Source organism: Notamacropus eugenii, chromosome 2, assembly GCF_028372415.1.
Source record: "Notamacropus eugenii isolate mMacEug1 chromosome 2, mMacEug1.pri_v2, whole genome shotgun sequence".
NCBI lineage: Eukaryota > Metazoa > Chordata > Mammalia > Diprotodontia > Macropodidae > Notamacropus > Notamacropus eugenii.
This window is the reverse complement of record NC_092873.1, coordinates 76,924,235-76,941,589: the sequence shown is the minus strand read 5'-3', so window position 1 is coordinate 76,941,589 and position 17,355 is coordinate 76,924,235. Positions and strand designations below refer to the sequence as shown.

Here is a 17,355-nt window from a genome sequence, read left to right as displayed (position 1 = left end):
GGTTCTCCACACTAGTGTGTGCCAGTTCCCCTGTCTGTGTGAAGGGAGACAGGGGTCTTGGTGTTGGTGCTTGCCTGCTCTACTACCTTGGGGCTCAGAGTCTCCCACTGGTTTCCTTAAGTGGGCTTGCTGCTGGCTTTCCAGGATGCCTCCAGTTCTGTACTGATCCCCTTCAACCACAGAAAGAGGGCCCTTTCCTGTTAATCTCCCAAGCCTCATGAGCTAAAAAATTGTTGCACCCCATCTTTTGGCTGCCTCCACTGCTCCAGGATTTTTTCTGGGAGTAGTAATTTTTAGGTTTTTCAAGGCCAGAGGGAAAGTGAGAGCAACTTACTGCTTACTCTGCCATCTTGGCTCCTAGAAGTCCCCAATCTCTTTGATAAAATGTTGAGAAAAGACACAATGTGTTCAGAGGTTTAAAAAGGCCAACAACCAGAAGAAACCAAAGAAATAGAAACAAGTTTTATACACACACACACACACACACACACACACACACACATTTATATTAGTTCTTTTTGTGGTGGCATAAAGAAAAGGAAACTAAAAGGATGCCTATTCATTGAGGAATGGCTGAATTAATTGTGGCATGTAAATGTGATAGAATACTATTGTGATGTAAGAAATGAAATATATTTTCAAAAAGACATGAAAAGACTTACATGAACTGATACAGAGTGAAGTAAGCAAAACAACTCATACTATAATATCAATACTATAAAAAAATTTGAAGCCTTTTATAAATTGATGAAGAATGAAATGAATAGAATCAAAAAAACCAACTTATACAACAACCATGTTGTAAAGACAAACAATTTTGAAAACCTTAAGAATTATGATCTACACAATGATCACTCATGATTTCAGAGAAATGATGATGAAACATACTATCCACCCTCTAAAAGAGAAGTGATGAATTTAGGGTACCGAATAAGATCTCCCTCTGTCTCTGTCCAGCCATCTATATTTCTATACAGCCAATGAGGGAATTTATTTTGCTTGACTATATATTTCTTATAAGGAATTTGTTTTTCACTCTTCTTTTTTTCCCTTTGGAGTGTGATGTAGGAGGGAGGAAAAAAATAGATTTCTGTTAATTTTTTAAAAAATACTTTAAAATAAGTTTTAGGGATGCTGCTGATGTGAAATGCTGCATACCCTTTCAGATGAAATCACTGCATTGTTAGTCTTATACTTACTTACAAGAGAGTTCTTATGGAGTAGAGGTAATCTGGAAATATTTATAATATTAAATCAATACAACTTTTTAAAAAACAATAAATATTCTTTTTTTGCTCCTTTCAGGAAACAAGTTTTTCACGTACAAAAGGGTCAATATCTTATATTTATATAAAATTTGAATTCCAACACATCCTTTTGTCTGTGGTGCAGCAGATAATGTGGAAAATCCTTGATTTTTCTGGTTCCTGGGGATCCTCCCATGGCACTGGATGTATACTCTCTCCTTACTGAGGCACATGCACTTGCTGGGTTGGTCTTGGTGACCAGAGTACCAATCAAGGGTTGCTGTGTCATCCTGGCAAGCACAAGCATCTCTGCAAGGCAAACTGTGTGCCCCATAGGCATACTGCATGAGGGGGACCATAGATCAACAAGACAAGGGTTCCCCTATCATTCTCACTTCAAGGTAGCTGGCTTGGTAGTGGTTTATTGTTAGTGACTTGCTATGGGGAAGGATGTGAGGAAACCACTGTTCAATTGCTTTTACAAATGTCTGTTTCTGATCCATTGGTTTAAAATATTACAAAAAGGCAGGAAATGTAGGTTTACTTTGGGAAACGATTAAAAACAATTTCTCTATGTTAACTGGTCACTGAAAAAGGAGAGGAATTTAGCTGAGTGATTTAGTAACTTAGTCACCACGGTAACTTTTCTGAGGGTATGTGGGAGGTGAGAGGTGGGAGACGGATACTTACAGCATTGACATAAATTCATAAAAATGCTTCATTGCCTGGTTCTTTTCCTCCTTGTGGTTCAAGGGCAGAACAAAGGATAAAAAACTGAGAATATTTCAAATAATCAAACAGGCCTTAAGGAGCAGAGAAAGGTCATGTAGAACAAGCATAGTGGGGAGAATTCTGGTTAAGAATGGTGACATGATAGTAAAGCATCTCACATAAAAGAGACAAGAAAGAGCTTTTCCAATGGAAAGGAAGAGGAGGGAGATGAGAGGTAATAAGCGAACCTTAGTCTCTTTGGATTTGGCTTAAGGAGATAATAACACACATTCAATTGGGTATGAAAATCTATCTTATCCTACAGGAAGGCAGGGAGGAAGGGGATAGGAGAGGGAGGATAATAGAAGACAGGGCAGATTGGGGAAAGGGATAATCAGCAGCAAACACTATTGTGGGGGGACAGGTCAAGGAAGAGAATGGAATAAATGGAAGGCAGGACAGGATAGAGAGAAATGTCGTTAATCACAACATAATGTTATGGAAGTGTTTTGCATGGCTACACATGTATGACCTATATCAAATCGCTTGCTTTCTTAATGAAGGTGGGTAGGGAGGGAGGAAGAGAGAGAATGTGGAACTCAAAGCTTTAAAAATGAATGTTAAAAATTGTTTTTGCATGCAACTGGGAAATAAGTTGTAGAGAATAGAAATCTATCTTGCCCTACAGGAAAATAGAGGAAAGGGGATGGGAGAAGGGAGGAGTAATAGAAGGGAGGGCAGATTGGAGAAAGTGGTGGTTGGGGTGCATGCTGTCCTGGGGTGGAGGGAGGGGAGCAATGGGGAGAAAATTTGGAATTCAAAATTTTGTGGAAGTGAATGTTGAAAACTGAAAATAAATAAATTATGTTAATAAGTGTATGTGTGTGCGCGTGTGTGCATAAATTTTAAAAACAATGACAACAAAAAAGAATGGTGACTTGAAGGATCATAGTTCTCCCACAGAAACACCAATGAATATCTGAAAATAGTCGCAAAAGACCAGTGACAAACCTGAAAAGACTCCAAAGTAAGTTCCTCTATCCAGTCCAGAACAGGACAAACAAGTAGCCAGAAGAGGGTGGATGCAGAACTTCAGACCTGGCACCTCAGGTTCAAGATTAGAATGAAATGAGACATTCAAACATTTGACAAAAGGAAGTTTACTTTCCATAACAGGGGAAGGATCTTCAAGGGAAGAAAGGATATTCATTGAAGTAATACCCTCAATTGAGCAAAGCACAGCATTCCTGTGCTGGTCATGCCCTGGGAATCAGGCACAAAGCTACATAAATGGCCTAAACCTTACTTCTCTGAACCAACTGAATCTATAGAAAGTTTCTCTACATTTTAAAGAAAAATCAGCCTGCATGATGTGAAACTTTAGGATATTGCTCTCATAACTGTGAGGTTATGATAAAGAGGTCAAATCAGGAAAACTAGCACAAACTCAGGAAAATGTAGAAGAGGCATAGACCAGAAAAGGAATCATGCTACGAAAACTGATGTGAATTCAATAACAGAAAAGGCAAACAAATATATTTAAATGACCTGGAAAACAGACCAAGAAAAGATAATTTTAAGAAAAACTGAATTAACTGAAAGCCATGACCAAAAAAAGATCCTGGCTGTTATTTTTTCAAGAAAGCAATAAAGGTAACTGCCTAGATATGTTAAACAAGAGGAGAAAATAAAATAGAAAGAATCCACTAATCACTTCCTGAAAGAAACTCTAAAAGGAAAAGTCCTAGGAATGTTATATGCAAAAACCATAGCTTCCAAGTTAAACAAAAAATTCAGCAGGTCACCAGGAAGAAGATGTTCAAGTCTTAGACAGACAGACACACACACACAGACATACAGACACGCGCACACACACACACACACACACACACACACACACACACACGGTCAAGATCACACAAGACTTAGCAAAAATTATTGTAAAGGAGAAAAAAAATCTTGGAAACTGATCCAGAAAGACAATTAACAAAGGCTCTCCACCAAGAATAAATTGTCCTTCAAAGTTAAGTGCAATCTTACAGAGAGAAGAATGGAATTTTAGTAAAAGGCTTTAAAATGAAAACACTAGCGCTGAGCAAAAACTTTGAAATACAAAGAGGAATTTAAAGAATTAGAAGAAATCTAGGTAAATATAAATTTAAAAATTAGTTGGAATGGGCTAAATAATAATGAAATGTTTATATCCTAATAGAATAAGAAAGTGTGAGTATACCTTCAGGACCTTAATGTCTTAGAAGGTCACATAAGGAGTTAAATAAGACAAACATAGGACCTGCATGTGGGTTTGTTTAGTTAAGTTTTTTTTTTCTAGGGAAGAAAAGTGAAGTTAAAAAAAGAATATACTAGGGAAGAAATGAAGAAGAAGAGGGAGGAGTTTACAAATTTGCATAAATGGAGTACATGAAAAAAAGAGTATGAAAACATGAAGGAAAAAGGTGGTGTTATCTGAATCAGAAAATGAAGGGCTTAACACATACAAAGGGTTTGGTGTAAATACATTACAAAAAGGAAACAAGCAGGGCTATGAAAAAGGAAAAGGAGAACATAAGAAGGAGAATAGTATTGGGAAAGGAATAATCACAAACAAAACACATTTTATCTCCAGAGGTTTGATCGGAAAAGAGAGCTCAAAAAGAGAGCTAGAAAACGTAAGAAACAGGGATCAGAGCCTGGCCTTGATGAAGAAAAGAGGGTCAGATGAGTGAGATAAGACCATTGAATTATGGATTATTAATGCTGATTATATTCCACGCTCTTTTTCTTTATGAAGAGGAAAAGAAAGAAACATATGAGAATAGGATGGAAGTAAATACACAATTAAAAAAACATAACCATGAAAGTGAGTGGAATTAACTCATTCATAAAACAAAGAAGGGTAGCAGAAGAGATCAGAAAGCAAAATACAATATATCCTTTATCAGAAACACACTTAGGACACTAATTCCACAACACACATATGTGTGCATATGTATGTACATATATACATGCATACACATACACACATGTGATAGAAAGGAATTTATTATGCTTCAAGTGAACTCAAAAGGGAGGTATAGCTATAGCCATAATGACGTCAGATAATGCAACAGTAAAAATAGAAATGGTTAAAAAAGATAAGCAGAGAAACTAAATTATACCTAAAGGCATCATAGATATTATGTGTATATAAATGACATAATACCCAAGTTCTTGATGGGAAAGTTTATCAAACTGCAAGAAAAAATAAATTTCAAAACTATAATAGTTGACACTTAAATGTGCCCTTTTTAGACTTAGACAAATCTAACAAAAAAGATAAGTACGAAAGAAGCTAAGGACTTGAATAGAATTTTATAAAAGTTAGATAATAGATTCCTAGTGATAAATAAATGGGAAGAGAAAGGGACATACAGTATAAAACTTCTTGCTTTACATGGGGAAGGGAGAGAAGTAGATAGGAAGGGGATATCTGTGGAGGGAAGGGGCTGGCACATAGTTCAAGGACATGTGGGGGCTAGGGAGAGAGAAAGAAGAACAGGAGGAGGAACACACTAGCTAACTATCTGAAGGCCTGACCAGAACTGAGAGGAATAGGCAGAGTGGAGACAGAAACAGGACACTAAGTACCCAAGTACAGACTGAGGGAAGAAAAACACTTAAGTGTGTGGGTTGAATGGGGAAAAGTTCTCTTCTCTCAGAATCAGAGGTCTCAAGTCAAACTCCTAAACTGGCTTTCATTCTTCTGCTTTCTCTTGGAAGGGCAAGAGGAAAGAGAGAGACAGAGACATTGCTACCTCCAAATTTCTTTCATAAACAAGACAAAATATTGACTCAGAGTGAACTTTGAGCTGCAGAAATAATTAAAGGTTGGGGAAAAATACCTGTCCACCTAAGACAACTTGAGAGGACCTCAGGAAAAACCCAACCCCCAGGAGAGGAGGTTTGTCCTGAGAGAAGTGCAAAAATCTCCAGGCCAACATTGTGGGAATCAGCTTAAGCCAAGTGTCCATAGACATCATACCCATAAGGGTAAGCAATTCATATGGAGATGCATCTTGGCTACTCCTCCCTCCTGCTGGTGATTGTAGTGCCAATGAGATATTCACAGTGCCTGCAGTAGCTTTGAATATGCCAGCACCATTCTGAATCACAAAATATAACAGACTCTCCACATGGAAGACAGAACCAAAACATTTATTCAAACACCAGAAAGCCAAATCCATCATAGTAACAAAGAAATCCACCATAGTAACCAAGAAGTCTATACATATTATTAGGTCTTCCCACAGTCAGTTGCCTGCTTTCTTCATCTGACCAACTAGTCTGACCAACTTCCTCTCAGCTCTGCTTTAGCTTTGCCTCTTCCTGTTCCACCTGTTCAGCAAGCTCCTCCTACCATGGGCTTCATGTGACTCAAACTCATGTGACTTAGGCTTCCACGTGACTTAAGTAGGTCACATAAACCTATTAATAGATGGGAAAGATCTTTCCATTCCAATAAAAATACATTAACAATATAGTGCTAAAGACAATCTTTTGAAGATTTCAAAAGGAAAGTTTTGGTCACCAAAGTCCTTGTTACTTTCAAATGGTTCAATATCAGTAACTGATATAATTTTATCAGTGGAAATGACATAAACGAAGAATCATTAATTATCTACTTTGCTGTTACACCTTATGGTCCATGGGGTCACAAAGAGTCACCTGAACACCAACAAAAGAAGTTTTGGCTCAGAAAAGTGGGGAAAAAAGTAAATTCCTAGTAGAAATAACAAATACTTTGAAGGCAACCTAATAAGAGTCCTCAATAGTCAGCTCAAATTGATAAACAGGATTTTAAGCATAGAGAAGCAAAGGTGAGCCAGAGATCCTTCCCTTTCCAATCCTTTACACATAATATCTTCCATTGATGGTTTCCTAACAATATTACCATCAACACCAAATGTGAGGACAACTACATCTTCTTGTCAAGGTCACTCAGCGATGATGTTTTCCAAAGCAGTACTTCCAGCAGTTCTAAGCTTGGACGACAGAATTCCAATGGCTTTGGTGCCCTCTAGTGGAAGCAATACAATTGAGTTATCACTGTCCCTCAATCCTTTCTAGTTCTAGTTCCAGCCTTCATCCAAGTGAGGGAGCAGCATTTCCCTGATTTTAATGTCGGTGGTTTTGTTAGTCCTAAGAAGAATGTCTAATCGTAAAGAAAAGTGGGACTGAGGCCCAGACCCTTTTTGTGATGTATAGAAAGATTATCAATGCCCACAGATGAGGAATGGTTGGGAGGATGGGGAGAGAGGGAGGCTGAAATAGACACTAATGTGGTGTCCCTGAATCTGCCACACCTATGTTGGACTTCTCTTCTTCTTCCTACATATTCTAAGACATACCTTCAGCATAAGGCCCACTGCCCTTGGCCACTGCTCTCAGCTCTCACAGACAGATTCACAGCATGATAGGATCTAGAAATGAAAGACAACTTAAGAGATTATCTCATTCAGTATCTTTATTTTACAAATGAAGAGAACTGAGGCCAGTGAACTGATTTGCCTGAGATCACTTGAACAAAGTAGCCAGGGAATTCCCACTCATATCTGATCTCCTCATTGCTAAATCCAATGGTCTTTTCTCAATTTTCATTCTTTTGGACCCCTTTGCAGAATGTGATGCTGTTGACCACCCCTCTCCTTCCTGGATACCCTCTCTTCTGTTTTTCAAATACAGCTCTCTTGGTTATCTTACCCGTATGACTGCTCTTTTTCAGTTCCCTTTGCTGGATCATCCAAATTGTAAATATAACTGAAATCCTTGTCCTAGGCACTCTTCTCTTTTCTCACTATACTTTCTGTCTTGCAGACTTCATCAGCTACCATGGATATAAATATTTCCTCCATGCAGATGACTCTAAGATCTATATATCCAGTCCTAAGTCTCTCACCTAAGCTCCAGTCCTTTGAGTATTGTGGAAATACAACCAGGATAACACAAGATCTAGCAGCTTCTACATTAAGAGTCTGAAGGACTTGGGATATGATATTCCACAAGTCAAAGGAACTAGGATTAAAACCAAGAATCACCTACCCAGCAAAACTGAATATAATACTTCAGGGGAATAAAATGGTCATTCAATGAAATAAAGGACTTTCAAGCATTCTTGATGAAAAGACTAGAGCTGAATAGAAAATCTGACTTTCAAACACAAGAATCAAGAGAAGTAAGAAAAGATAAATAGGAAAGAGAAATCATAAAGGGCTTTCTAAAGCTGAACTGTTTACATTCCTACATGTAAAGATAACATCTGTAACTCTTGAAACTTTTCTCAGTATTTGGGTAGTTCGAGGCATTATACTCACACACACATATGTATATATAGACAGAGTGTAGAGTAGAATAGGATATCTATCTAATAGAATATATATCTAAAAAAATAAAATTAAGGGGTGAGAGAGGAATATATTGTGAGAAGAAATAGAGAAATGGAATGTGGCAAATTATCTCTCATAAAAGAGGCAAGTAAAAGCTTTTTCAATGAGCTCTTCTGGGGTACTGTCCTAAGTCTTTTGTGCTGGAAGCCAGGGACCTGGTCGTAGTGCCAGGGCCTGTGAGGCTAGAGGCTTGCCTGCTGCTCTAGGGGTCATCCTGTCTAGTTTAGCCTGCTCCACCAGGGCCTCTGGGCCTGCCAGACTTGACAATTAACCTGCTGCACCAGAGTTATAGGCCTTGAAGCTGGCCTGCTGTGCTTCGGGCCTGCTGAACTAGGGCCATGCATCCTCAGTTGGTGATCTGTGATGGGGCTTACCCAGACAATATCTTCACTGGGCTGTGCTCTCCTTTTACTCAAGTAAGACACACTTTATCTGTAGTCCTTCTAAGTTGTCTTGGTCTGGAAAATTTTTTCACCCTGTTACTTTATGGTTTAAGTTGTTTGGAGGGAAATTGAGGAGTGCTCAGGCAACTTTCTGCCTTTTCTACAACATATTGGCTCTGCCTCCTCCTAATTAATTTCTTTTTTTTTAATCAGTTATTTGTTGTTTATTCAGTATTCAGGGTTAGTATGACACTTGAGGAATTGGTTGTGTTGTTGTACCTATACAGATCTTTTTATATAATATGGAAATTTACAACTATTTATATATATATATATAGATATAGATATATAGATATATATATAGATATAGATATAGATATACAGACAAAATCAGGTCCTCTAGAAAGGTGATACATGGGGGCCATCCTATAGTGCCCTAATGGAGGGGAGCACAAAGGTAATCAATGCATCAATAAAGAATTACTACTGTATGGTGTTTTGTACCCAGGAGTGTTGTCTTCTGGACCTAAGGGAACGTGTAACACCTACATACAAAGCAGGTAGTTTATATACCTGTGGTACACTAGCTCTGCTTGACACCAAACACTGAGACTATACAAGTCATATCCAGCATCATATGCTAACTACAACAGGGTTGTATTCCCCATTTCTAACTTTAGGAGGAAACTAGAGTGTGTTCACAGGTTTTACATTTCTGGTGTTTGGTCAATAATCAGAGGAAGGATTTAGTCTATTTGAAAAGCGGATCATACATAATCCCTCAATCCCTGTCATGTTCTCTTTATGGCAGCACATTCAAAGGTTTTAAAATTGCAGCTCCTTCTGGATTTCCCAAAGAGTATCTGTGCTCTTCTTTAAATGGCTCTCCTCCTCCAGATTCAGGTTGACCTTCACCACATCTGAAATGCCATTCTGCCCCAAGACACATGGGACACTAAGGAAGACATCCTCATTAATGCCATATAGGCCCTTAATTATGGTGGAAATTGGATGCGCTCTCCTAAGATTCTTCATAATGCTTTTTGCCAGATTTGCCACAGACAAGCCAATGGCCCAGGAAGTGTAGCCCTTCAGTTTGATTACTTCATAAGCACTTTCAACCACCTGTTTATGAACATCTTTCCAATTCTCTGCATCAGCATCAGTTCCCAAAGAATGATGAAGGTTCTTTAGAGACACACTGGCAAGATTCATACCACTCCACACAGGAACACTGGAATCTCCATGTTCCCCAAGGACCCATCCATGACAACTTGAAGAATGGACTCCAAGGCTCTCCCCCATTAGGTAATGGAAACAGGCAGAATGCATATTGCAACTACTTCCAATAACAGGGTTTTTAGGAAAGCCACTTAGCTTCCAGGCCATATGTCAAAATATCCACTGCATTGGAAACAATAAACAGCTTGCAATTAGCACTGTATTTAACAATATTGGGAATTATGAATTTAAAGATATTCACATTATGCTGGACCAAATTAAGATGACTTTCTCCCTCCTGTTGATGTGCCCTAGCCGTAACAACGACCAGTTGCGAGTTTGCAGTCACATTGTAGTCTTTGCCAGAAGCAATCTTTGGCATTTTGAGGAAAAGGCTGCCATGATGGAGATCCATCATCTCTCCCTTTAGTTTGTCTTCTATTACATCAACTAGGGCAAGTTCATCAGCCAATTCCTTTGTTAAGATATTAATGGCACATGCCATGACAACTGCACCAACCCCAACAACAGTAATCTTGTTCTGGGGAAACTGGTCTTCCTTTAGGACATTCAAGATAAGCTGATCCTTGACAGTTGATGCCATTTTGGACGGTAGCTGGGGGGATAGCTGGTCAGGCTGTGAAAGTTCTGAGTTAGATGTGAGGTTGCTGCTCCCCAGGCTGGCACCCTAATCCATCTCTAAAACAACTCTTTTCAGTTGCAAAGATTGGAAACCCCTCTATTTTGCGAGATCCCCCTCACACTGCTTTTCAACTACATGGCATGGAATTCCATTGATCTGTCTCCGTAGCTGCCAGCAGTAGTACAAGTAAGAAGGACTTCCAAGCTATTGAGAGTTTGTACATTCTCTCCTGATGACATCATCAACTCACATGGGTTTAATGATTATCTCCTTTGCAGAGGACTTTCAGATCTATAGATTCAGCCTCATGTTTCTCCTGAGCTCTAGTCCTGCACAAGCTAACTTCTTTTTGGACATTTTGAAGTGGATGTCTCTCAGGCACTTCAAACTCATATCCCAAACAGAAATTATCTTTCTCCAGAAACCCACTATTTTTGTGAAGATCACCACTATCCTTTTATTCATCCTTAATGTGCCCCCCCATCTATCCTTCACACAACCATCAGTAATTTTCTTACCACACAGGTATGATCATGTCTTTCCCCTACCCAATAAATTCCAGTGGTTCCCTGTTACCTCTAGGATCAAATATAAACTTCTCTTGCTTGGTCTTTAGAGCATTCACAACCTTCCCCCAACAACCCCCCTTCCAGCCTTAGCACACATTAGTCCCCTTCATGAACACTACAACTATGGTCCAGTCAGACTGACCTGCCTTTCTGTTCCATTTCCTGTCACTTTTCCTTTGCATTGGCAATTCCCCATGTTAGGAATGTATTCCCTCTTCACCTCTGCCTCTTAAAATTCTCAATTTCCTTCAAGTCTTAGATTAAGATGTATCTTCTACAAGAAGCCTTCCTGATCAGTTCAGCTGCCCTTGTCCCATATTACCTTTTTTATCAATAGCTATATATACTTATATTGCCTCCCCCAAATAGATTGTTCCTCAAGGGCAGGAACTGTTTCACCTTTGTTTTAGTATCACTAATACCTAGCAGCAGAGTGCCAGGCATATAGTAGGTGCTTAATAAATAATAAGTGATAAAGTGAGTATTCTATGCCTGGCATATCACCAGCTCTTAATAAATGCCATCTTCAGATTTCCAATGCCAAGATGGCAGAGTGAAAAACTTCCTGAAGCCTTCCCAAATTCCCCTCCAAACAACTTTCAAAAATGACTTAGAATCAATTTAGGAGCTGAAAAAACAGCATACCAGCACAGCAGGAAAGGTCTATCTCATTGCTATTTTCATTCTAAGTCAGTCAGTGCAAATGTGCAGGGCCCATTGTTTCTAGCCAGCTCCAGATCATACTTCACATCCCATCAGACCATCTACCTTGGTCTCTCTTTGTCCTGTCAGACCTCCCTTGAAATCACCTGACCTACAAAGCCCATGCTTGGTGTGAGCAATCTGGACTATGATCATGAGGTACAGAATATTCTGAAATCTGGGAACATTGATCAAATCAGTGCTACGATTACCCTTGGAAAGGATGTACTAATTGACATTCTTATGACTCCCCACTTATCATCCCCATGACTTCAGAAACCAAAACATCTTTTCCTGCTTCTAATTTCTTATTTCTATTATCTTACTAGAATATAAGCTCTTTGAGGTTAGGAACTGCTTTGCTTCTGCATCGTCATCCAACTTCCGCCTCTCAGTTTTCTTGGCACCAAAGGAAGTGCTTGATATATGTTATTTATTTATTCATTCATTATTGATTGATTCATTCCCTGCTCTTTGAGGAAAAAGATTCCCAGATTTCCCTTTCCACTACCTGGTCCCAATAGTCTTCTCTAAACTAAGGGCTCATGGGAAGGAGCTCAGATTGGTTAGCAATTTGTCCATTAAGGTCACATAAGAATTGATGTCAGGATCTTAGTCCAAATCTTCTGATTTGAATTTTGTCACTAAAAAACAATAAAAAACTTAAATCTCATTTATTTGTTATATTTTTGTGTTTTAATGAAATTATACAACAGAAAATGGGATGATCACATCAACTCACTGGCACAAAACCACTGCTCTCCTAGAGCTTCCTACAACCCAAGACAAGTCTCTTTCATTTTGCTTGCCAACAGCTAATTCTGAGCAGCAGCAAACTGGTTCTTTTCCTAGGTAAGGCACTATTTGTTTTCAGGCCTTCCTGTCAAATATTCATCTCTTATAGCTTTTATAAGCCAGTCCCCTTCAGCCCCTTCCTCGGAATCACTGACATCAGCAGTATCCATGGCCAATAACTCTGAGTACTTGATTTGTCTCTGTTGAGAGAGCTTTGACTGGATGGCTATGAACAGAATTAACCAAAGGGACAGAACCACACAATACGTCTTATATAGCACAGCCAGGCTACAGTGAAATACCACAAAGCCCCCTACAAAGCTCCCCAGGCTTGCCCCATTCCCGTAAAAGAGGCCTCTCATCATCACTGTTAGAGACCTTTCTGTGCCAGGAATCACTAGGTCTTCCACCAAAGCATCCACTGCCCACCACAGGGCTCCATTACTGATGGCACCAAAAACCTGAGCAGGAAATATTGCCCACCAGTGCCAAAGTAAAGAGTAGTAGAGAAGCTGCCCGGAGAGGCAGCCCAGGCCCAGCCCCAATGTACCCAAACTAGACAGATTCCTGAGAATCTTAGCTTTGAAGGGATGCAGTAGAATCTCACCCACCAAACTGAGGGTGACAGAGAGCCCCATGCTCAATTCACTGCCACCTTGATCTTGCATCTGCCAGAAGAGGAAATTCTCTACATTAGCCACTGCAGCTCCAGTCAAGAAAACTGTGACAGCCAATACGACAAGACGGCAGTCACTTCCAATGAGGCTCAGTGTTTTGATGGCTTTGTGACTAGGTTCTCTCCTCTTGGAGTTAGGAATAGGAATAGCGAAGCTAACTGGCAAGGTCAATATGCTGAGAAATGTATAGACATAGAAGTGTACTATCCCCCGTGGGGTGTCCCCTGTCAGGAAACAGTCTAGCTGACCCACCAAGACTGGGACAGTGCACACTCCTATACACATGCCCAGCAACCTCCAAACCCAGAGTCTTCTGTAGCAGTCAGTGGCATCCACAAAATCCAGATATTCATAGAAGCTATCAGCAGCAGCAGGTCCCAGAGGGGCAGACAGAAGCTCCCAGAACAGCACCGCCATCATAGAAAGAAGAAAAATCCAGTGCTCCCCTTCTAAAGAGATGGCTAAGCTCCTGTTCTGGGTTCTTGTCCTCTCAGTTAGTGACAGATTCACCTGAGTACCTGGAGTTTCTAGTTCAGAGCCTACATGAAGCAGAGGTAAAGAAGGTCCTGTTGTTCCAAATATGTTGCTCCAGGGTTCATCTTTCCCCATCTTCATCTCTGAGTTAGAAGGGCTAACCAGACTCCTTTGTGTCTTCCTGGGGGAGGCTTTCACTCCAAGCACTTCATCCATCGAAGAAGGGACAGCTGTCTGGACTGTTATCCTATCTTTCTCAAAGTAGGCTGCTGGAAGGGCAGACAAAGCTGTGAAATGCTGTTTTTGAAGGATTGTTTCTTTGTCACTTCTGAGAGATCTACTTGGGGAGCTAGAAGACAACTCTTGCCTAGAGCTTCTGAATCTTGTAAAGTTCTTTACTCTACCTGAATGGTTTGGGGCCATTCTTCCTAGGGTTGGGCTGACAGGGAGCGTGACTTGGGGTGGCACCCCTGCAACCACCAGGCTATTGCTGCCATTGCAATACTGATAGAACAGATCCTTGTCCAGAGGACTAATGAGGGTCGGAAGCAGCGCAGCAGACGCTGAACCCAGTAGCGATCCTGTCAGGAGCAACTGCCTCTTCTGATAGTTTTTGGCCAGGAAGGAGCACAATGGGGCCCAGGTGGTAGCAATAAAGTGCTTAGTGCCCATTAAGATACCCACCCAGGGGGCAGCAAGGCCCAGTTGCCTCAGGTAGAGTGTCAGGAAGGGGGCCACACAAGCATCCCTGGCACCACACAGAAGGTGGAAGAGCCGGGCCACTGACAAAACCTTGCTGACATTCCACTGTGGGTTGGCACTCATGGCTCTGGAGCCTCTCAATAGGAGTAGAGAGGGCAGGATGCCAAGGGTAGCACCCCTGTAGGAAATGGCCCACTTTTAGGCTGAGGAAGCAGAGTAGAGACCCAATCCCAAGGCCAAAATTCAGGCAGGACAGAGACAGCAGTGCCCACTCAGAAGAACCTGGGGAGGAGATGTGTACAGGAAGGGCATCTGCATGACCTCCAACTTGTGGCAGCTGGCTCTATTCCTGGCAGAAACCTGACCCACCTGTTGCCCAGGTAACGGCTTCCAAGTTCTAATTGTCACCTTCAGGGGTGGGGCTATCTTTAGGCTGCAGGAGGCCCAGGACCCTGCCAATCCACCCACCTGTAATCTTAGATCTCACAGGTTCCAAGAGATGTTAGTTAGAGAACATAAATCACACCTAAGGCCCAGAGCATTTCTGGTGCTGAAGAACCTGGGACCCTGATCCCTGATCTCTGTCCTTCTCTGTCTGTGCCTCTGAGAATCTGGGATGAGAACTTTATGTGGGATGGGGGCTTTGTGTGTTCTGGGAATTTTTCTTCCCAGAGTGTGGACTGTCCTATGTGGACATGGTGGCTGTGCAAATCACTTCACAGTGATATGAAATAGAAAATAACAGTTCCCATTTATAAAGCACTTTACATGATCCTACACAGGCAATGGGGCCATGCATCCCCTACAGTGACCTTTAGGCTTATAATACACGTTTTTGATAATGAGCCTGAAGGTGCTGGTATTTTAAGTGTCATTATCTCTATTTTACAACTGAAGCTCAAGGGAAGAAGTGACTTGCCCTGATTCATATAGTTAGTAAATGGTGCACTTGAAATTCACACTCAGCCCTCTCGAATGTAAGACCCATGTTCTTTGAAGTACAGCATAGCCTCTGCAGTAGGGCTTTGGCCGGATTCTGCTTCAATCCCCACTAAATCTTGGTTTGTTTTTTACACAGAATCAGGTTCCTGGCACATACTAGGTGCTTAATAAATGCTTATTTACACAGAGACTATCTGACTGAATAAGAATATACCACTAGGACATCAGCACAGTGGAAGATTAACCCTGTTAATTAAACCAGAAAAAAAAACCAACCTAGAAATTAATCAAACTAGAAAATAGGCAAGGGGAAGAGTCCAAAGTTACGTAGTCTCAAGTCACATAAATGTATTTTTGACAATTGCCTGAGAGATACCTCTCTGCTCCTACTCCCACCCCCTACTCCCACCCCCAGGATTATACTGAATTCAGCACTGAGAGACAAAAGCAATGTCAACGAAAGATGCTGCTTTTTTGACCTGGTGGGTGAAACTGCTGCTATCAGGATCCAGAACAAGTCCCTCTGTGAGTGACTAAGAAAGGCATAGGGAGTCACATCCACTTTTATAGTTTGAGTATTTATTCAAGGTGAATACAAAAACTGAGGCCCTAAGGGAAACTCACCACTGCCACCTACTACCACCTGCATCTAGCTCTAACAGTCTCTGTATCTCAGTTTCCTTATTTGTAAAATGGGTATGATCATATTCGCACTGTTTGTCATTCTTGCCTGTTGTAAGGTTCAAATGAGATTGTGTGCATGAAATACTTTCTAACTATGAGGCATTATATTAACATCAGTTATCACTGGTGTTATTTTAAATGTTTCTCTAAGCTGAATCCCCTTTCTGCTGTATGAACTAAAAACTATTGCTCAGGTGAGACCATGACAGGTTCTAATACTGACCTGCAGGGCTCACAGCTTTCACATTATAAATCATCTCACTTCTCTGAACTTCAAAGTACTTATCCACAAAGTGAGGAAATAAAATGTAAATCTTTGGGTAAAATCTGCTAGAGTCTTTTACATGTAGACTAGGTTATTTTTTTCCCTAAAAGGCAAGGAAGCCTCCCTAAAACTTGACTAGTATGAAAGACCAGAATTTGAGCCATTGATGGTTTCTTAAGGTTGCCTAAGGCATAAAAACATCCAATCTATGAGGAGCCAGCATCCCTCATGATGAATATCCCACTGTTATGCAAGTCAATATAGCAGAAACCTGAAAATGGCTCCCCTTCCTGAGGCCAATGATGCCCACCATTCCACTGATGATGGGATATTAGATGAGATGAGTCCATGGTGGCAGAGGCTCTAGTTTGGATGATGACCATTAGACACAAGGCATGAAAAATCCACACAAAGAAAATCCAGGGTCCAGCCCAGTAGGGACTCAGGAACTACAATAGTAAGATTAACCATCCACAAGGTTACCCCTGGCACCTTGAGTACAGTAGTTGCCCCTCTGGGGGCCCAAACTTCAAGTTCAAGGGTTAACTCCAGAGAGAGTTTTCCAGAAAAAAAACATGGCTAGCACTGTATTAGGTCATAAGATCAACTCAATAAAAAAGCCAGAGTAGAGTAGTGCAAGACACACACATATCATGAGAAGACAGAATAAAGAGGAGAGGGGAAAATTCATTCGTAACAGCAAAACATAGCAAATGAGATGACACACCACATCTGCTAAAGAGAACATATTTTAAAAGAAAAAACATTCCAAAATTGACTTTCATCTAGAAAGAATTCAAATTGGACCCATTTCAGCTTTCACCCAAACAAGGAGCTACTTAAAAACTAATTGGTTGGGAGACTGATAGTAAATTTTTATCAGAACATAAAACAGTTTTACAATAGAGAAAATGAGCT

The 17,355-nt window shown here is 40.5% G+C and overlaps 2 protein-coding genes across 5 annotated transcripts in view; both read right to left on the bottom strand.

The window, feature by feature from the left end:
- The window catches only part of CCDC42 (coiled-coil domain containing 42), an 84,576-nt gene that overhangs the window by 34,438 nt on the left and 32,783 nt on the right, over positions 1-17,355 (bottom strand). The window lies entirely within an intron of this gene.
- On the bottom strand, positions 934-15,857 carry MFSD6L (major facilitator superfamily domain containing 6 like). Its single transcript, XM_072641083.1, has one exon. The coding sequence runs from the start codon at positions 14,667-14,669 to the stop codon at positions 12,759-12,761; it is 1,911 nt and encodes a 636-aa protein (XP_072497184.1). The 5' UTR covers positions 14,670-15,857; the 3' UTR covers positions 934-12,758.

Bases quoted from the DNA above. Each gene is read 5' to 3' on its own strand.
- MFSD6L (XM_072641083.1), bottom strand. From the start codon at position 14,669: ATGAGTGCCAACCCACAGTGGAATGTCAGCAAGGTTTTGTCAGTGGCC.